This window comes from Anser cygnoides, chromosome 5 (assembly GCF_040182565.1).
Source record: "Anser cygnoides isolate HZ-2024a breed goose chromosome 5, Taihu_goose_T2T_genome, whole genome shotgun sequence".
Classification (NCBI taxonomy): Eukaryota; Metazoa; Chordata; class Aves; order Anseriformes; family Anatidae; genus Anser; species Anser cygnoides.
Window position 1 is genome coordinate 45,586,916 of NC_089877.1, and position 21,075 is coordinate 45,607,990.

Here is a 21,075-nt window from a genome sequence, read left to right on the forward strand (position 1 = left end):
AATGTGGCAGGAATTGCCAGCTCTGTGCAAACTAGTGACAGTTTTCAACAAAAACTCTAACAATCCAGTTCCGTACTAACAAAAACATGGAAAATAAGAGCATGATTTTTTTTTTTAAACTACACACACAAGAACTCTTCACTGATTAGAAGAGAAAAGGACCCTGAAGAGGAAGAAAACTTTTCTTTAAAAGGAAAGCCTTAATAGTACTAATTCTAACTTTCTGAAGATGAAATTCTTCCCTGCCCAATAACCTCCAAAATACATGTGGAAACTTGAAAAATATTTTTCATGCAATCACCATGCACATGAGCAAAAGATGTAATGTATCTGAGGTAGACTCCTGTCCTACTCAGTTAAAAAGCCTGACAATGAAGTTTCCCTTTAGCAGTTTTTTCCCCCCCCTCTCACAGAATACAGTCATTTTTCCTTCAGAATTGCATTACAGATAAAAACAGTAATCCTTCCACCCGCACCACTAACTTACTCATAACAGGTTCAAAAGAACTGAACAGTACAAGCTCACAGTTCAATTTAAAGTCACCTGCGCACAGTATTTTGACAAGCATAGTTAAAAACCTTAGTTACAAGCAATACTCAGGAGCAAACCATCTGGTCACAGTTTTCTCATGTACGAAAAAATTCTTAAAGTTTACTTTTGAAATAGACTGCACTGTGTAAATACGGTGCTTAGCTCACTGCTTTGTGGCAGAAAACTATTTAGTGGACTTCATATACTTTTTCCCTGTACAATACCACATCTCTCAACAGCAGTATTTAATCCTATTAGTGACTTTTTACTAACTGTATACTAGTTCTGCATCAATAAGAAACGCTTATTAGAAAATACTGAAAAACAGAAAGTAACAGAGACCCTATTCATTATTCCTGTTTTCTTTTGATATTCAAGACATGAGTTAAGAAGATAGGCAGCTTAGTATTACCATGTAACTGTACTTTTTAGTTGAAGATTTACTTTTTATGAACAGGTAAAAAAAATATTTGCTGCAAAGGCTAGAGTACTCAACTGTACCATCTAATTATCATCCACTACTAATTACAAGTCCAAAATAATCATATTAAATTCATATTACTGTAAGTAAAAAAAGATATACTAGGCTTTCCTGGTGAATTTAGACACAAGAACACAAGGTTCTACCTGTATTTGAAAACTTACTGAAGTTTACACGCAATTCAGGTGTTGCCCTATTGCTAAGAAATTTGTCATCGTATCACAATTTGTTCCCTCTGTCAACCCATTCTCCAGGCACACAGCCAGTAGGCTAAAACACTGATGCAATTTATCATTCTACAGTTACTATATACACACACAGAGTCTAGTATGTGTACCTGAGTCATATATGAAGAAATCCGTACTTTATCCATTTGATAGTTAAAGCTTTCCAGGAAGATGAAAACAATAAGAGTTATGAAAAACCTTGAAAATGAATATAAAAATGAACACTAAGACTTCAAACAGTATTTTTGAAAGCGTCATGTTACTTCCTGATAAAAAAGGCACCAATTACCATTCATTTCCGGAAAAATTCAGATGCTTGTTTTTTTAATATGTTCAAAATGACTATTTGTGTTTATCTACATCCCACAGTTACTCAGATGTCTTTCTTGCCACTTGTTCAAAAGCTTGTGAGCAGTTACCTGGACTCTGTATTTCTGCTTCTTCCAAATCCTTATTTAATAGGTTGGACATTTCTAGAGAGTTCAACTCTTCCAGTGAATTGTCTTTTTCTTCCTCTTGACTGTGAAAGTTCTCTTCATCCTCAGATTGAGAGTCTGACTTCCCTGATTCAAGGAAGATCTGACCTGCTACCACTCGAGTTCCTGTGGAATGGTCCTTTACCTGGTCCTCTGCAGCTAAAGTCTGAAAGAGAGCAGCCATGTATTTTAGATTAGAAATGGAACAGCAGCAGTTGGAAAAAAATACTTTTTAAAGATACGACATTTAAAGAGTAGTACCAGAAGTAAATTGAGCTACTGCCACCAGCTCTCACTGATTCCCTTCTAGTTCTGTGAAAAATACACTTCAAAAGATACAGCACAACATTAATTCTTCTGTTACACAGAAGTTAATGAAAGCAGTGAAAGCTACAGAGCATTTTAAAACAAGAATCAAATCGTAGTTCTGGAATTTCAGACCCTTGTTCTCACTCCGCGAGAAAGAGACAGAATGACTAGAAATATATTTCCTTACCTTTGGCTCCAGGGATTCATCTTGATTTCCCTCTTCATCTACAAAAAGATGTTACAAGTCATTAAAAACCTTTCCCATAATTTTTTTTAAAAAAGGTATTACATTTTACTATTTTTCTGAAATATACAATTTTGTACAATATCCAAAACATTATTTTTTAAACCCAAGGTAATCCTCTAGATTAACCATGCAGTCTGAATTGTTCCAGTTCAGGTAAACTGCTTGAAAAAGAACATAGCAAGTGAAAACGACCTGTGGAACCTAAGGATTTGAGTTACCAAATCAGCTTTAGTATAAACAACTTCATTAGTGACCAGTCACATTAGCACCACCTCACTTAAAATGAAACATTACTCTTCACAGAAGAATACCAATTCATTTTGCCTGGCCAGCATACTCAAACCTTTGGGTAGAGGTTTCTCTTAAGAAGAGAAGCTGTGAGACATCACTTTAGCTCTAAGGTACCATTCAAGCGATGCAAGCCTTGTTTAACTGTTACCTTTCTCACCTGAAAGGGCTATCTATCTAACTGGTTAGAAAGACTGGGAAGAGAGAAATAGTAAATAAGAAAGGCAGAAAACTACTAAAAAGCAGAAGGAATGGAGGTAAAAGGGAGGGAAAAGATCATCAGAAAAGCTTACGTATGACAGTTTTACCACCGTTTTGCAGTTGTCTCTGAATTTTAGTTCTTGTAATTTTAAAGGGCTACCCACTGCACTTCAGAGAACTTTATTTGCACTATCATCTTGATGGAAAGCCTCTAAAACTATCACAGCTGAAGCATGACTGATCCAGTCATCAGGATCTGACACCACCTCATTTAGGTAAACAAGAAACACATCAAAGAAAATGCTATAGGCCTCCCTCTCTCCTGTACACAACTCACTGAAGCAAAAAGCTTAAAACCTAAACAAGCAGCTAAGCAGAAGTGCCACTAACCCCTACTACATTTAGGAATTCCTCCCCCTGCCCTGAGATTTTGGGTTGTATAATACCTTATATAATACCCTACAGAAGTGGCCAGACGCTGATGGGCTGGAGATCTGCAGAAGTAGAAAGATTACCTGAACTGACAGCAACTACGGACTTGTACATGAGGTACACCAGTTAGCATGTTATAGCTCGCTATCAAAGAATCCCCGCAAAAATACTGAACATCAGCAAAACTCTACAAGTTTACAGAACTCTGCTGACTCCATGTAGGCATTTGGCAGCAAGCAAAGAAAAAACTTGCATACTTTTCATCCTCATGCAAGTGACGTGTTTTACCAGAAATCAGTCATCTCTGACATGACAAGCCATGAATCACCAGTTTCATGTTTTGAAGATTGTTATCATAATGGTGCAGCTGCAGGTATTTGCAATGAAAAGGCAAATCTTGGAAGCCAGATTCCGGAGACTCATCAAATCATTTCTATTCTGTTTTTGAGGTTTAATCTTTGGTTAGAACAGGTAAGTGAAAACACGAGCATCAACTTTAAGCTGTGGGAACATAACTTAAAATGTTAAAGACTGATAAGCGAAGCTGCAAAAGTGATGCAAGAAGTAACTCAAACAGATCATAGTCTACCGAGTTTACTGAAGAGGATGCAGAGCTCAATGAGTTTGACTCCCCGCAGACACAGGATTCAAAAGGGTTTAGAACAGCCTGTGTGGGTAGGCAGCTGTACTCTACAAGTCCAAAAAAGAAAGTGTGAAGAGCTCTCCAGAGAAGGTAGTGGAGACAGCACAGAGTATTCAAGATGAAACAGACCCTGCAAGCAGCAACCAGGCAACCAGCCTAAGAACAAGCACTGAGTTGGAAAAAATACCAAAACAAAAAAAACAGGCTTAGCTACATTTTAAACAGAGATCACCATGCTTCCCAGCTTGAGGACTCTAACAGAGAAGAATGACTTTAAGTCTGAAGTCCTACCGCTGATTATTAGTACTTGAGACTACCACATAACAGTTGGTCTTTGAATACATTAAGAAGTATGTACGTATCTGGGCTATTTGCTGGTCCTCCCTGTTTGAAAGATGTTTGACAGATAGAAGTTTAACATGTTTCCCATGAATTACATTCTACTATTCTAAACAAATTTGATGTAAAGCCAAATGCCATCAATGCAATTTCAGGTTCTAGAGTCTGTCAAGAGAGTCATACATGCTTCTGCAGTGGGGAAAGAGAGGGTTAAACTACCTAGTAGACTGTATACTGCTATTAATAGGTACAAAATACTTACATGGTGCTTGTTTCTGTAGTAACAAACATGTTATTTTTAACAGTTATACCAGCTAGGGAATTTGGTTTTGTCTGGTCAAAAATAAATAAAATCAAAATCAACCTCCATGCCTGACACAGCACTGGACCGTTCTGATTTTTGGTAAAAGCTTTAGTAATTGATTTCCATTTCTGGAAGGTTGATTTCACCACAAAAGAGACATAATGACAAATATAAAAAGGGTATGTTATCTATGTACATATACCAAAGAACACTTTTATTGTGACTTCATATTCAAGGCAAAAGGATTACCAAACTGAAAGGCAAGAGACAGCTGATCCAGACCAACACAAGCTAGAGCTCACTACATCTGCTCTTCTTCCTTGAAAGCAAGTCCCCTCTTTCAGTTGTATTGCATCACCTAAATTCCCTCTGAAGGAGCCAGCGCTGTTATTGAGAAGTTGCACTTTAACAATTCATTCCAAAATAGAACTAAAGCAACAAGCTGAGTTTAACTGTTCTTGGCTCCTAGACTTCCTCCTAAGTAAAAGAGAGAAGGTTGCAGTTATGACAGATAACGTGACTAGAGATCACTTACAGCAGTGTTTCTCCACAGGACTGCTGACTAATACACACACGCTACCCATAGAGGTTTGTCTACTTCTAAGAAACAGTGGAGAAAACTTCTGAAAGTGTTCATGAAAGATCTGGGGAAGGTCACAGTTTGACCTAAGAACAGCTTATTAGTCAAGGCTCAACTACTGAAGAAAGCCACAGATGTTGTGTTTGCACACCTGCTTCAGAGATTACAGCTGATAGTTTAATTTGTTTTTCCACAAGCAAATCCAAAAGCAAAGGTAACAGACAGTTTTATAGAATTAGGCAACCTTGGTAACAGACCCAATTAAAAAAAACCTTCTAGGAGGAAAACTGGAAATCAATCTCACCATTTGCTAAACAAATTAGCAAGACACTAAGATGTATTAAAAGGGAAGGGTAGGCAAAAATACTTGTGCCTGAAACAGGCAGCTGATGAGATCACACAGAGCTTCGCTTACAAACAGTGCTGAACTGGAGGCACTGCTGGGTGCTCTCAGGCTCTGCTAGGATTTTAGGGCACTCCGTACAGCTAAACGCTTGCTTCAGGTATCCACCACTTCATGTATAATTAAAATCAGCTTTAACAAAATTATTTTTCTTCTATTAGAACTAGTGTTCAAGCAGCCTATTTAAATACAGCAGAAGTACTCCACCAGCTTATGCAAGATAAAAAGATCCCAACATTTGCGAGAATTGCCATTTTCAAGAGTAGTAAGGAGAGAGGGGCAGGAGTAGCAGTGCAGTGGGATTCAGAGAATGTCATTAGGTTGAAAGAGGCCAGCAGCTCCCACGTTTTGGTGCAGTAGAAGAACCGACCAACTGTCAGTCTGTGAAGCTAAACCGCTGCTACTCCTACCAGACAACTAATACTACTGCTTTTAACACTGGACTGGTTCCTCATCTTTGGGAAATAACTAGAAATTCAGTTGCCCAAGCAGTGGGCAATCTCCCAAAGATCTGACAAATGTCCTAAGCGATCGCTGCCAGTCAGTTCCCTTCCAGTTTTTGCCAGGCTTTTCCAGTTTCCAACACTATCACAAGGCAACCAGCTAGGGGAGTACGTGTACCACAGGGGGTGTGCAGAACAAGCCTTTTTCGTACCATTAATAAAACAAAAATATAGTGTTTATGTCATCTTTACCTCATACTTTTTCATTTCTATTTCATACACATGAGGTGCATATAATCAGCACACTGTAAATATGTATATTTATTTGTAAGTTAATGGATGTTTAAAAAGTTTTTTTTTTTTTACTGATAGGAAGGCATGATCAAAAGAAGTTTGGCAGCCACTATCCTAGAGATTTTCTGTGGCACTGTTACTTTTCAACATTCTTTTTGTGCCAGTGTCTAGTTAGACTCTGATACAGAACGCAAGCCCTGTTTATCCTACTTTTGCAGGAACAAGGGAAATCTTAAGATACAATTACCTAAGACTGCTCCTTATCAATTTTTCAACTGTTAAATTCAGAAAAGAGATGGACACCAGAGCCAGTTTAGCGCAGATGCTGTTCCTATAACATGAACCTCCAAAACGTGAGGTAAGTTAAGCAAAATCCTTACGTGGCATCTATTTAGCAAGACTAGTTTCAAATTATCCCTGGCAGCAAGTAAATCATACCCAGCTACAATCTTTGCAGCGTCCTCATTTTAGGGCAATTACAAGATTAAGATATAGGTCAACCCCCATCCTGAATACAAATCTTTTTTCAGTCTCCTTGCAATTGCTGGCTAGCTGTTTACAAAACTTACTCTGCAGCAGTCCCTCTGTAGGAACTGATATTCCCAAGAAGGCAACAAGTTGAAGAAATGTTTTCCAGCTACGTAAGAAAAATCAAAAGGGTCAGGAAAGCCACTGAGCTCTCTGACTTTTACCAGTACGGACGCAAGTATCTATTATATGCTTGTACTCAGTTGTCCTACCAGCTAATACCAGTATGAAAAAGCTCTGCCTAGCACTGACACGAGCCAAGGAATGTGCAGGGCAGCCTGAGCAAGAACCACTTCCTCTCCTCAGGCAGAATGAAGGAACTTCTGCCTCCTCAGGCCTGTGAGCAAGGCAGAATACCAAGAATCAAATAACACCTGCAATCAGAAACAAATAAGAGAAGGCTTTTTTTTTTTTCCCCTAACATTCTTAATAAATGATCAACAGAAGCAGAAGGCCATCGCTGCAGTGATAAGCAGCAGATTGCCACCTCTCACTGGAACAGGAACAGCTACCATTTTTAGCTCCTTTTGCCAGTGCCCCACAGACTCCTTCACATTCTCTCCCAGGACCCAACTTTCAATTTCTTCATTATTTGTATAAATATTGTATCTTTAAACAAATAGCACGTTTTTTAGGCCTGAGTTTACTTGTGTTCACCTTAAGTTTTCAAGAAATTGATTTAAACAGACAATGACTACAGAGATGGAATTTAAATCTACAGCTGAGTGGCTGACGAAAAAAAGTCTGTATTAAGACTGCCTTTTGAGTTAAAAAATAATAGTTCAAACATTTTTCTTTAACCTTTTTAAAATCTCTCCCTTCAATATATTTATATTCCAGATAATCATTTCCAGACACTGGCAATGACCAACTGCTCAAAGACCCAGTGAACACAGCTGCTAGGCGTGCATCAGATGCTACCAGACAAGGTGTTACTGCTACTGCAGGAAACCCAAACACCTATAAAGCAAGCCTTTTTTCTGCTTTAAGAACAAAGACAAATTAGGAGCAAGAAAGGCCTTCCTGTTATAATCTAATACTCTCCTCTAACCATTTCTGGGTATTAATGAACGATTTTACCTCAGCAGCGATTTAAACCTGGCAAGAGCACCCCATCTGCCAGGCACTATCCCATGGGCTGCCCTGAGCCTATTAATTGTATTAGTTCAACTGACTCTAAACATACTTTTATTTTCCAAGGCTGATGTGGGCTGTAAGAACCTCACACTCACAAACACAGCTACGTGATAGTGGCAAAGCAGTCAAGTCAGAAGACCCACATCCTATAAGCTACCACAAACACAGCTGTACAGTTAACAGCCCATGTTTTTGACACGTAGCTTCCATGTACGTAACAGATGGTTCATTTCACTTGAAGAGTCTCCTCTCATCTCAGCTTTTGCCTTTAGAGATGCTATCAGGGAGAACACATCATTCAGACAGTCTCGGTGCCTCCCCTCTCTGGCTTCACAAACCTTGTACGTGTCTTTTCCACATTCTGGGAAGTGCTCTGCTAGCTTACAGCATTACATACTAAGCTCATATAACTACGCTTGATATCCCATATGAACTGCAGTAACACAGCTTAAAAACTTAACTTCCTACTGCACTCACGAAAACAAACCCCAGACCACTGAACTTCCCTCTAGAGAAGAGGTTAGGTTACTTCTTGGCTTCTCACTGAGAGCCCAAAAGCACACCCTGAGCAGCCCCGGACAAGGCTACATGTTAAAGGGGTTCTCACAGGACCTACAGGCGCTCTGTGCAGCTAAATGCCCCGTGTGCGCCTCCCCCCCCGGGGAGAGAGACCCGGGCAGGAAACGGTGACAACACTCCAGAAGCACCGGGCAGCAGGAGGGAGGCCCTGCAGGGACAGGCCGGCCTGGCACCACCCGCCCCGGCGCTGCCAACCGCTCGGCCACGAAGCGCACACCGGGGAGGGGGGAAAAGCCACGAAGGAGGGCGGATTTCGGCTCCCCGCGGCTGCTGCAGGCAGCGCCGGGCCCCCGGGGCAGGCCGCACCCCCCTCACCCCCCCCCAGCACGTCCCCCTGCGGCAGGCCCGGGGGCGAGGCCGCGGCCCGGCGGGGCGCAGCGACAGGGAACGGGAGGGACCGGGAGGGACGGAAGGGAGGGGAGGAGGAGCCCGGCACTCACCGGCTGCCGCCAGCGCGGCGGCCCCGAGCGCGGCGGCGCCCAGCAGCAGCAGCAGGCGCAGCCGCCCCATCCCGCCGCCGCCGCCGCCTCCTCCTCCCGGCCGCCGCCGGAGCCGGAGCCCGAGCCCGGCCCCCTGGCCCCGCCCCCCCCGTCCGGCTCCACCAATCCGGTCCCCGCGCTGACGGGAGGCGAGCGGCGGCTGGCGGCGGTGCTGCACGCAGCTCGCCCGGGGAGCGGCTCGTGCTACATGGCCCGCGTTTATTGGCCGGGGGGAAGGGCGTTGAGCGGCTGTCATGCTCGCCCACCAACCAATGGGTTCGCGAAGAGGATTGCGCGTGCGCCGACCACGTGAGAGGGTCTTCCCAAATAAGGGCTTCGATTGGCTCCCGCGCCCGTTCCTACAAGGCCCATGATGAATTGCGAAGGGCGTCCCCCCGCCGTCCGTCACAACGAGGCCGCGGGAGGCAGGGACTACATTACCCAGAGTGCCCCGCGCCGAGCTGTGCACGGGCGGGGGGGGGGGGCTGGTTGCGGGCCGTATATAAAGGGCGGAGCGAGGTCACCTGTGGCTTGTGAGGGTGGCGGTTGGCGTGGGGTAACAGTTAGGGGCGGCAGCGGGGAGAGGGGGGAAGAAGCTGTTTGTGGTGGAAAGGAGGCGTTCGGGGCAGGCTGCGGGCTGCCCTCTGAGGGGGCTCTTCCTTTGGGCTGTTGTGTGGGTGCTTGTTTTTAATAAAATAAAAATTTTTATCTTTGATTTTGTCCTTTGGCGTGTGTGTGTGTCCTCTGTCAGTAGGTTCCTGTATCAGCCTTTATTCTCTGAGGGGAAACAGGTGTGTGCCTTCAGTTTGTATTTAAACGTGCTGGGGTCAACTTTCAGACAACAGAACTCCAGCCAACTGAGTGCTTCCCTGCTCAGCTGTGTGGGAAGTGACAGTCAATTAAATGTATGCTAAATGAGCACAGCCGAACCATGTGGAGATTGGAAAGGCTATCATTAATTGAAGTTTATCAAAAAAGTCAGCTCAGGGAAGGATCTGAGAGCTGTGGAATGCAGCGCTTAAGTTCTTGTAGGCATCGTGTTTTCCTGTAGGCCAATAAAAGCCAACAGCAAAATAAGGGGGATCTGTGTCTGGCTGCAACAGGGTGAGACAGTTACCATGTCACAGGACTGTGCCATAATGCTGTGCTGAATTATACAATGTACTTGTCGCAGCCTGCCCAAAGCACTGAGCCCTGTCACCCTCCTGGCACCGTGGCTGTACTGTCTGCAGGGTGGGAGCAGCGAGCAGTGGTGGTGGCGGCGTGGGGCAGACTTGCAGGGCCCCCAGGACCATAAGTACCTCCAGGGGCCACAGGCAACCCACAGCCATCGGGCAGTGCAAGCCCTGACCCGGGCACCAGGCAGCCTTCGGCAGTTGCTCCTCACAGGCCTTGTTCAAGACCAAAGCCGTGTGCGCAGGGCCAAGTGGCACGGAGGAACGAGAGAAAAAAGTCAAATGGCTTTTATTTTTTTTCCGAACTCATCAATCACATTCAAAATAAATAAATAAATCAGATAATATTGTAGACTGGGTTAGTTCCAATTAATTTAGTATATGCTGTAGTGTAATAGCACGATAAATTTATTGCCGATTTTCCATTTACGTGTGCATCGGCCATAAAATTTCCATTACCTTTCTTAATCAGTTTTGCATTTTTTTCTTCTGTGAAGCTTTGAATGGATGCTTATGCATTTTTGCTATATAACTCCTATTTATTCTATGCCAAAATACGATGCTCTCTTATGTATCTTGGAAAAATCTTTTGGTTTAGATGGGGAAGTAAGTTACTGCATCAAGTGACCACGTGAATAAGGGCTCAAATTTCCTCCTTTGCTTGGTATGCTTGGTTTTAGTTTCTCAAGGTGTTATTTAATCTAAATGTTCAACAGATTTTTGAATTCTACCTATTTAAATACTACTTAGTACTTGTATAGTATGATATGGTATTATTTATTTCCCAGATGTAAAAATGAAAGTTCTTATGTGAATTAAGGTTTGAGTTATTTAGTGATACGCCTAATAACTTTCTGAGTATTTCTAATACTCCGTTGATTGTCTTCTATTTCTATAGTTTGATCACACAACTTTCTTCTTTTGAAGCAACTGTGACTTTTACATGATTTATGAAAACTTCCCAGTGTTGTTATATTTTTTTTAAATGTAAAACTGTGGAAGTGGGAGAGAGATGAAGCTTGGTACACCTGAAGATTAATTTCCTAAGAATCATCCTTGCAGAATATTCTCACATCATTTGTCAGGCTTGCTTTAAAAAAGTCAAATGTAAGAAGCTTCAGGGACCTCTGAAAGACAAATTATCTCCCAAAATGTACAGACTTACTGATGGATTTTTCTGACAAAAAGGAAATTTCTTTCCTGTTTAAGTTTTGTGCAGACTCATTTGGAAGATCCTTTTTTTGCTTTTCTTTGTGTTAGTATGTCCTTCTCAAGTTTCTGGCCATTTCCTTCTGAGGAAACAATCGCAAGGAGAATAATCTTCCCCAATCTCCAGTGTTTGTGGCTGTCAGAGTGTTATGATTGTAGCAAGGGAGGTAGAAGGAATCTGCAAAGTAAGGGACAAAATGCAAACATTAATTAAACATCCTTAGGGGGCAATGGCAAAAATGATCAATCCCCTTACTTGTGATAACCAACTGCCCAATTACAGGGAGAAAGGGGAGGAAAAGCAGTGATGGAGAGAGGAAGGAGTATTCTGCCATCTTGCTCTATCCATCTTTACGGCATGCTCTCAGTTGAACTGCCTAACCCGTTTTCAGCCTCTGATTTACCACTACCCCTTGCATCCTGTGAGAAACTGATGGCAACTAAAGAACTCTCAGGATAGAAGTGAGCAGGCTTTACGTCCTGATCTGACACTCACACCTTGAATCTCATACATCCCCATTTATGCGCATCTATTTGTCCAGCTTTATGTGCACACAGCTTTACAGCAATAGAATAGACTAACACACTGAGAATGTATGAATATACCAAGGACTGTACTGTGCAAGTTCAATGAGGTCAACATCCTATTCCTAGGAATGGCTTACAGAAAATGTTTAAGGAATAAAGTACTAGGAGCAGAGCTGCTTTTGGTCCTTTCCAGCTTTCCAGAATCAGAGAACTGGGGACAATTAATGGAGAAGACCAGATGCATGTCATCCACAGACCTGTTCTTTACAAGCTTCTTCACGCTTTGTCACATGAACTCATGGAAACAATTTCTGTTCTCATTCATTCCATGCGGTGTGAAAAAGGAACCTCCTCCTCGAATTTTAAACCTCTTCATCCTTTCCGTGTGTGCCTGCTGTGTTAGAAATGGTGAGTAATCATTCTCTATACCTCTTCTACATGCTACTTGTGATGTTATCTTTACATATTTGTTTTTTCAATTGCCTCTTTCCTAAGACAAAAACTTCCAGTCCATTTAGAGTCTTCATGCTGAATTGTTCCATCTTTCTGAACATCCTCAATTCCTTTGTACATTCTGTAAAGTCCTATTACACCCTTTTTGAGATATGGTGAACAGAACTCTGCAAAGAGCCTCTTTTGTCCTTTAGCCTTCTCTTTCTCTTGCATTAGATTTTTTGGTTTAAAAAAAGAAATATGCAAAATTGTCTCTCTAGCCTGAGCAGCATGCAGTGAGAATGAAGTCACTTAACCCTGTATTAGATTATATGAATTCATGAATGTCAAATTCAGTATAAATTCAAGCACAGCACACTCACAATGTGGGGTGCAGTGCTTTAAATTTCATGCACAACCCTCTCACTTTGCAGCTTACACCTGCGACTACAGGTAAACCATAAATAGGGGCAGCTAAACCGTTAGAGAAAACAGTTTTCTAACAAAACCAAATATTTTAAATAAAAAAGTCCCCCAAAAGTTCCCCAGGACAGCAGTCGCGCTTTCCTTCAAGTCTCAGATGTTTATCACAGAAATGCCTGTTAAATGGCCTCTAGTAAACAGAACAGTGATCTTCACAGCCCAAATGAAGATTAAGAAAAGCACAATGTTCTGCCAGTGCTGATTTTATTCCCATGCTCCCTACCATATGGTTTTATCACCAGCATGATGTCTGAATACTGTAAACAGGCCAGCTTGTTAGTGCAGCAGGGGCCTGACATGAGAGAGAAAGACAATGAAACTCGTAACAGAAGAAATTCAGTGTGAATCAAAGTGACAATATCATTTGGTGGCAAGGCAAGAATGGTGCAGGCTTTGCTGGAAGCAGTGAAATAGGGCTGTGCAGCTAGCCAGCAGACAAAGATTTTGATCATGTCTTTTTCAAAGTGGACATTCTGCCCGATAAGCATGAGTCTAGTCATACCACCTCACTCTTGACAGTTACACAATCCACAGTATAACAACAGCCTGATCCTGCAGTGGGGATGTTCTCCTCAAAACGCGTCCTAATATCCCTTGGCAATACCTGGGCTGGTACTCCATTTCTGGGCATCACAGCCCAACTCATGCACCTCAGTTCTAATCTCCCGTTTTTACACCCTAAGTTAGTTCTCTGCTGATGCACTCCATATAATCTTGGGTGGGCTGATTTCTATCCTAAAATATTGATTTCTTACTCTATCAAGTCTTAGTTTATTTTAGATGCAGATAAATTATTTCTACATATGTTTCTAAATATTACATATTACAGCTGATTGGTTTTTAACCATTTCCTGTTCCCAAATAACTTCAGAAAAAACAATGCCTCCCCCAGCCATGTTCATTACTTACAAGTGTGTGTTGAATCATTTTTTCTGAATAAATTACACACTGCATGAGTGCTAGGATTGTTTATTTATGATTGATAGTTTAAATCCTGTGATTCTTTTATGTTCTTCCAGCTGAATGACTCAAATTTTCTAACCAAAGAATTATGAACAGTAAACAACCATACTTACAAGCTAACATTGCAAAAGCCCCAGAAATGACAGCATTGCCACAATGCTTCTGTAAACACAGACTAGATATTCAAGAATTCACACAGGCTGAAGGGACAGTCAGTATAGCCAAACAACATTCTCAAAGATGCATTTTTTCTCTTCTTCATCTGACTTTGTTTTCCCCAGAATTACAGCTCTGTGGATGTTTCCACGATTAATGTCCAACACTACTCCCATAATGAATATCCTGTGTACATCTTTTCCTGCTCACCTCTTCATTGACCAGAGTTCTTGCTTTGGTCCTGAGCCTGCAGTCAACACAGAAAGTTTCAAGAATGGGACTCCCAAGCTGGGAAGGAAAACATCGAGTTCGGATCCCTCTTACCCCTGGAATCCATCCCCATCCTGCACTAGTTACGTTCTCTTTTACTTCAAAGCCTGTCAGTTCCTTTGAGCTTTTCTTATTTTAAAGTAATTCAGGTTACATTAGAGACTGCCATTAATACAACAGATAATGCTATGTCCGTAAGTGCAAGAAAATCCAACATATATAACATTTTTAGGCTGCAGACAGTTTTAGGAAGATGTTGGACATGTCACTGCAACAAGTTAATTTCTTTTAAACTGTTCCTTTCCTTCAATATCTGCACCACAACTCACAAGACGCCTCTCAAAATCGTGTCAAAGACATTGTACTATACCTAAATTCAAACATCTATGCAGAGGTACAGAAGAGAAGCAGAGTACCTCATGTTATTTCCAGTTACAGATCCTTAACTGTGAGACTGTGTTTCTTCTAAATGAAACTATTTTTCTTATTTTGCCCATTTTCCTTAAGTATAGGGGCTAGAAAAGAATTCTACTGATTTTTACACAGTATTTCTTCAATAATTAAAATGTTTTAAAGAGTGTGAATGTTATGTTTTCATCAAATCTGTATGTAGTTTGGCCTGATGTCACTACACTTTTTCTCTAGAGTAGGCTGGTGTTCATATGCTGTAACACACTGCAAGATTATTTGTTTGCTCTTCCTTGTCATCTAAACACAGGACCTTGAGCATATAGCCAAGCAGATAACATTATTTTTAGTGCAAGCACAACAGCTGCCCTTGCTGGAAGGTTTTCATGCTAGACATAGAGCTGAGGTTCTTGGCACAATTCAGAGACTTAAGAAATCTATAAAGGTAACTCCCGCCCCTGGGATTATAACATTACAACTCCGGTAAGCACGTAATACTCAGGTTTCATTAAATCCTGCAGGAAATCTCACTGAAGATAACTGGAGCTCTTCCCCTGCAAAAATAAGCAGTAAAGAAAAGCAAGTGATAGCAGTAACTCAATAGCAGAGTTTAAACCAGAACCAACACAAAAAGGAGCATGATTCCAGGAACTTAAATGAACAGCATCATTTTTCTTGTATGCCATCGTCGGTACAAGGAATGTAAGAGCACCTGGTCCATTAAGTTATCTGGTTAAGGACTATTCAGTGTAATAGAAATAACAAGCAACAAGAAAAGTGGTAAAGCAAATACGCACAAACATTAGCGAATAGGTAATAAGTGAGGCAATAACAACGAGGAGAACTCAGCAGTCATTGATGGGCTGTTAAAAGAAGCTACTCAGGTGTAATCTTGACAGAGGCACCACAAAATCAAGATTATCATGTGATTAGATATTTGAAGTGGGCTGGCTGTGGGAATGTGTGAAAATATGGAATACTAGGAAGAACTTGTAAGGTTTTGTAAAAGTTATGGGATGTTTATGGGGAAGGGACAAAGGTACGGAAAGGGAGGGATAAGGGTGGGCAGCAGGGGAACACACCCAGCACACTTTTTAACTGAGCCATGACCAGCACAGTCTGTTCCATTGTCTTACAAACTATTGAGTTTCTTTGTGACCTCAGCAGGTTCACAAACACCACCAAGTTAGGTGGGAGTGTCGGTCTGCCGGAGGGTAGGAAGACTCTGCAGAGGGACCTGGTTAGGCCGGATCAAAGGGCCGAGACCAGTTGCATGACATGCAACAGAGCTCAGTGCCAGGTACTACTGTGCTTGGGTCGTAACAACCCCGTGCTGCGGTGTAGGCCTGGGGAAGAATGGCTGGAAGGCTGCCCAGCGGGGAAGGACCTGGGGGTGCTGGTCAGCAGCCGGCTGAACATGAGCCAGCCGTGTGCCCAGGTGGCCAAGAAGGCCTGCGGCATCCTGGCCTGCATCAGAAATGGTGTAGCCAGCAGGGCTAGGGAAGGGATTGTCCCCGTGTATGTGGCACTGGTGAGACTGCACCTCAAGGATTGCATTTGGGTTTGGGCCCCTCACTACAAACAGGATATTGAGCTCAAGTGTGTTCAGAGAAGAGCAATGAAGCTGCTGAAGGGGCTGGAAAACAGGACTTAGGAAGAGCAACTGAGGGAACTGTGGTGGTTTCCCCCAGCTGGGCAGCTCAACTCCACCACTCCGCAAAGGAAGGGCTTTGGGGAGAAAGTATGATGGGGGAAAAAAAGGCTTATGGGTTGAGATTAAGATAATTTAATTAAAGGAAAAAGAGGAGGAAAAAAAAAAAAGCAAAGGCCTCACAGAAGCAAAAAGAGAGAGAGAACAATTATTCTCTACCCATATGCAAAAGATATTTGGCCATGTCTTGAGGGGCCTCAATAAACAGTGGTTGTTTGAGAGGACAGCCATTCTTTATTGAGAGTGCCCCTTCCCAACCTTTTATTGCTGTGTGTGACACCATATGGCAGGGAATATCCCTTTGGTTGGTTGAAATCAGGAGCTCTGACCAAGTCCCCTCCCCAGCTCTTGCCCCTTCCCCAGCCTCCTGGCTTTGGGGATCTGGGGGAAGGCTTGGGGAGGATCTTGATGCTGTGCCAGCACTGCTCAGCAGCAGACAAAATGCTGGTGCGATACCAGGGCTGCTCTTGCTACACATGTGGAGCAAAGCACTGTATGGGCTGCTGTGGGGAACGTTAACTCCATCCCAGCCAGACCCAGTACAATATTTGTGTTTGGACAGAGCTTCAGGAATTGTCCGAATGGAAGCTGGGATCAGCATTATAACCACATCCTGGACAATAAAATATGAAAGAATGTTAGATTTACTTTTTATTTTTGAATAAATCAGGGTGCTAACCCATGCTGTGGGCTGTGCCACAGGTGCAAAGCCTTCATTTGAGATTGCAGTAGATGTTTTTGTAACATATGGATCCCAAGCACAACCAAAGCTGGGTGTGTATGCTTTTGTTTCTCCATTCACTGGAGTGTAGACACACATGATTTTTTGCAGATCCTGTATGAAGTGCTCAGATTGGCTTTTGGTGAGACAAGCTACAATAAATATACAACCACAGCTTAAAAGTAATGATACTTTAAAACATAATTGTGGTGTCATTGCTACTTGCTTTTTGGTCGTGTGGAATGATTCATAATGTTTTCAAGACTTGCTTTACAGCTGCTGTGGTTAGAAACTTCAGGAAAAAATAAATCAGGATGCTACTGTCATCAAAGGCCTCCAGCAGCTGGAGATTTATGATATGCAATTAATGTCTTCAGATTCCGATATTTAAGAAAGAGCTGGAACTGGACTCTGAACTTCTGGTGAAAAAGGGGCAGGAAAGTTTGAGCCAAATTATTGGGATCATGTGTCAGATATTATTTATATTTTTTTGCTAGGCAATTTAGGCAATTTTTTTTTTTTTGGCAATAAAAGATGCCAGCTTACTAATACTGAGGAATAATGATGTCCTTCCAATACTTATAAAAGATATATAGGATCTTAAGTGGTGAAGCATATTGAATTGGAGGAAATGAAATTAATCTTCCTCTGTCATCAGTAACAGTCCTTGCAACTGCTGATTGCCTGATTAAGCCTAGGAGGAGCTCCTACCCTCACGATTCCCCCAGCATTCTGCAGGAATTTTTTCTTATTCTAATGTAACGCGTTCCTCCTACATCTTGGTATTAAAAGCAGTCTTGTTAGGCACAGAGGAGATCATTCTAGAAAGTGCTCATTAAGGCTAAGTGCCCTGTCTGCCACCCCACACAATCTGGACAATTTACAAATACCTTTCACACCTCAGGGAAGAAATCCAGTATCTCTGGGAGGGAGTAGGGAAAGGTTGGTTGTTTTGTGTTCACTTAATCGGCTTCTGTTGGTGTGTGAATAAGGTAAGCAATACACAGACTCCTTTGCTTACTGAAGAATCAGTGTGTCGCCTTACCAAGCACATGGGTGGAAAACATTACTGTGCCATGTGGCTGGTCCCTCCCAGAGGGACAGAGTCTCTGCACTGATCGCATTACTGCTGGCCAAGACAGACCGTGCCAGGGAACCCAGCTCATCTTGTGTATTCAGCATGTTCTGAGGGGATCAGTTACCACCTAACTATACGTAGTCTCTCCGACAACAAATTAAAGCCAACTGGCAGCTGCCTGACTGTATCATTATAATACTCTGTTCAACTTTGTAAGCATGGCCTGCAGTGAGGTCATTCTCATGTGGCTACACAGCTTTTGGCTTGTAAGTGGCTGATGTTTCAAGTGTTGCAAGTACCAGTATTAGTTGCTGTGCCTGTAAGAGACAGTAGGGAAATAAGTTGGAATTAATCTGGCACTGCAGTTTTTTTTCCCCTCTGTGTGATTGTTAGTGTTAAATGTTTGGTGTGTCAGGCTTTTCTGGCTAGATGAGGGCAATTGTGTTGGTGATTTATTTACTTCAGTCATGATCTTGGTTTTTGTCTGTGAAGCTGCTGAGTAACCCACAGCACATAAACAGGAACAGGCTGCCCAGAGAAGCTGTGGATGCCCCATCCCTGGAGGTGGATGAAGCCCTGGGCAACCTGATCTAGGTTGCCATGAGCAGGGAGGGTTGGAACTGGGTGATCTTTAAGGTCCCTTCCAACCCAAGCCATTCTATAATTCTATGATAAAGCAGTTTTGATGGAACTCAATGTTCATGTTACAAACTTTAATATGCTCAGCTATAAACTGAATACATTAGAGATCCTGCTATCCAGGATCCTGCATTGTTGTGCAGGAGGAGCATTACAGTTAAGGTTTAAGAGGCATTTTCACTTGAGCACAAAGCTGTCTTTACTGTTGCTTCTGCCATATGTCGCTGTAAGATTAGTAATTGGGCATTTTTCCTCAGCAGTGCATGTTCTATACATTGAAGTAAAATCTTAGCAAATTAAAGGAACTTACTTGCGTTGTAAATTAGATTTGTACTGAGTTACAAGGGGTCAGCTCTAAGTTCTTGATTAAATTTCTTAGCATAAAAAATCCAATTCCAGATACCTCAAAGCTTCTAAAGGCTACGGAAGTGGGACACCGCAGATACAAAGCGAAGGAAAACGTTGCGTTATTTTCATGTCTGGCATAAATTCTTTGCCACCCACTGGAGCTCGGCCAGCCTGGCTGCTCAGGCAGGATGAGTTGTCATTTGCCCCTCCAGAGCAGCTGAAAGCCCTTCTCGCTCACTAGATGGTGCTGCGGCATTAGCTTTGAACTGCCTGCAGTCTGCAGAGCAGGTAATGCAGCCTAGGGGAGGATGGATGTTTTGGAAATGGCTTTACAAGCAGTGGAATCGGGGAATTGCTGGAGAGAGAGGAAAGGTTCTGCAGTTCACCACAAATTCTGAAAATCTGATGGTTTTGGAGGGGTGGGCTTTCCTTGTCTGTTGTATTATCAAGTGATAAGTATAAAAATTAACTCTGATTTTTAGTGTCTGTCTTCAGTAGTGTTCAAGGTGTCTTAAAGACTGCTGGGTTCTGTAAGCTTCAGCAAGGGGTACTGCTGCTTATGTCTTTGTACTAAAGGGCAAAACTTTTCTGGTTCAGCATCCACTTTTTGACAAGTCTTATCTTAATCTCTCAGGACTTCAGCTGCCCAACTGTGAAACAGCATCAGTAATGCTTCCCTTCCTTACTGACCCAGAACTTGCAAGTGGAGCAGGATTCAGATACTTTAATAATAAAGCTCTTTAGGTAATCACCACAAAGCAAGGAAATGCAAGGGCAAAATTAACTGCTTCAGTACAGTAAATAACATGTAGCATTGTGCACAATCTTCCACATCAAGTTGTGAAGAAATACCTCTTTTCTTCATAATGGAGGCGAGTATGATTTGGACTTGGACATGTCAATCTCTAAGCATGATTGAAGTGTCTTTATCTCACTCCTGGGACAGGGTACTATTTGTATCAGATACAAACATCTGAGTTTTGTGCTTTTGTGAGTCTGTGCTTTTTCTTTACTGTGAGTTTTTTAAATCCAGTGAGACTGACCTTCTCTAGGAACTTTGCTTTTGTTTTTGGATTCTGAGCAACTTTTGTCTTGAAACAATTTTATTTTGAAAAAAAATACTCTTTTCTGGCTTGGGACTGAAAATCAGATGAATGTGTGATTCTTCTTTGTTCGTTTTTTAATCACATTCCAGACTAGCTGTTGCTAAGACTTACTGTCTAATTTAAAACTGGTCTTTCAGGATTGCTGGGGATGTAGCTGAAGCTTGATGTTACAAATTCATCCAATTTCAGTTTTGTAACGATTGGGGTTCTTTGTGTCAAGTTTTCTCTTTGTGTTTGGCTGCTTATTGGCTGCTAAAGTGAGTCAGCATTTTGCAAGGGCAGGAATGGACCAGCATCTAACCTGCACTGTACCTGCTAACACTGTACCTGGCCTAGTTCTTCTACCTGCTGGCAATGGCAAAATAGTAGCACACATATAGGGTATCATAGACCTAGTTCTCCTACCTGCTTTATGTTATATGGCAAAATTATCTGTTTGTTCTGTACATTTCTTAGGGATATAGATATGTATATATATAAACAATAGATATATAAAACAGATTAACAGAAGTAGTGGTTAGAATAAGGTACCTGGCCACACTTTTTCCTATGATATCCATGGTCTAGTCATACAGACCACAATTTCAAAAAGTGGGCTCCTTTGATTGTTAGCCAAAGGATATGTTCCTTAAAAAAAAAAAAAAAAAAAAAAAAAAAGGAAAAAAGAAAAGTAAAAATTGTCTTTACATTTGAAGATCAAGGATCTGCGGTAGTTTCAGCTATCAATGTGGGTATAATTGTCTGACTATAGGACACCTAATTTGAAAATGTCAGTGATGTCAATGTCTCTATATGTAAAAGTTGGAACATGAATTAGGTTACGATTAGTATATTTGAAAGTCTTGTAATCTTGAATAATTTTATGGAAATATAATTATTATTTATAAAACCTCTCATGTCTTAAAAATTTCTTTATGTCTTTAGAA

General features: G+C 41.8%; 1 protein-coding gene and 1 long non-coding RNA gene across 6 annotated transcripts in view; both read right to left on the reverse strand.

Annotated features, from left to right (window-relative positions):
* The window catches only part of SEL1L (SEL1L adaptor subunit of SYVN1 ubiquitin ligase), a 30,663-nt gene extending 21,470 nt beyond the window's left edge, over positions 1 to 9,193 (reverse strand). For both annotated transcript variants that reach the window (XM_048059728.2, XM_048059727.2), the window contains exons 1-3: positions 8,884 to 9,193; positions 2,213 to 2,250; positions 1,660 to 1,882 (exon numbers count right to left, since the gene is read on the reverse strand). In XM_048059728.2, the coding sequence (XP_047915685.1) occupies positions 1,660 to 1,882; positions 2,213 to 2,250; positions 8,884 to 9,178 (556 nt within the window). In that variant the 5' untranslated portion in view covers positions 9,179 to 9,193. The remainder of the gene's footprint in view (positions 1 to 1,659; positions 1,883 to 2,212; positions 2,251 to 8,883) is intronic.
* A 2,137-nt stretch (positions 9,194 to 11,330) lies between these two features.
* On the reverse strand, positions 11,331 to 16,343 carry LOC106044549 (uncharacterized). Of its 4 annotated transcripts, none has more exons than XR_007161764.2 (5): positions 15,629 to 16,343; positions 15,045 to 15,100; positions 14,079 to 14,115; positions 12,092 to 12,228; positions 11,331 to 11,484 (listed from the first exon to the last, which is right to left on the reverse strand). It is a non-coding gene; the product is annotated as an uncharacterized lncRNA (long non-coding RNA). The 4 variants fall into 4 exon arrangements; XR_007161763.2 differs by having other exon boundaries at positions 12,092 to 12,225; positions 15,023 to 15,100; XR_007161762.2 differs by lacking the exon at positions 15,629 to 16,343 and having other exon boundaries at positions 15,023 to 15,100.
* Between the last annotated feature and the right edge of the window lie 4,732 nt (positions 16,344 to 21,075).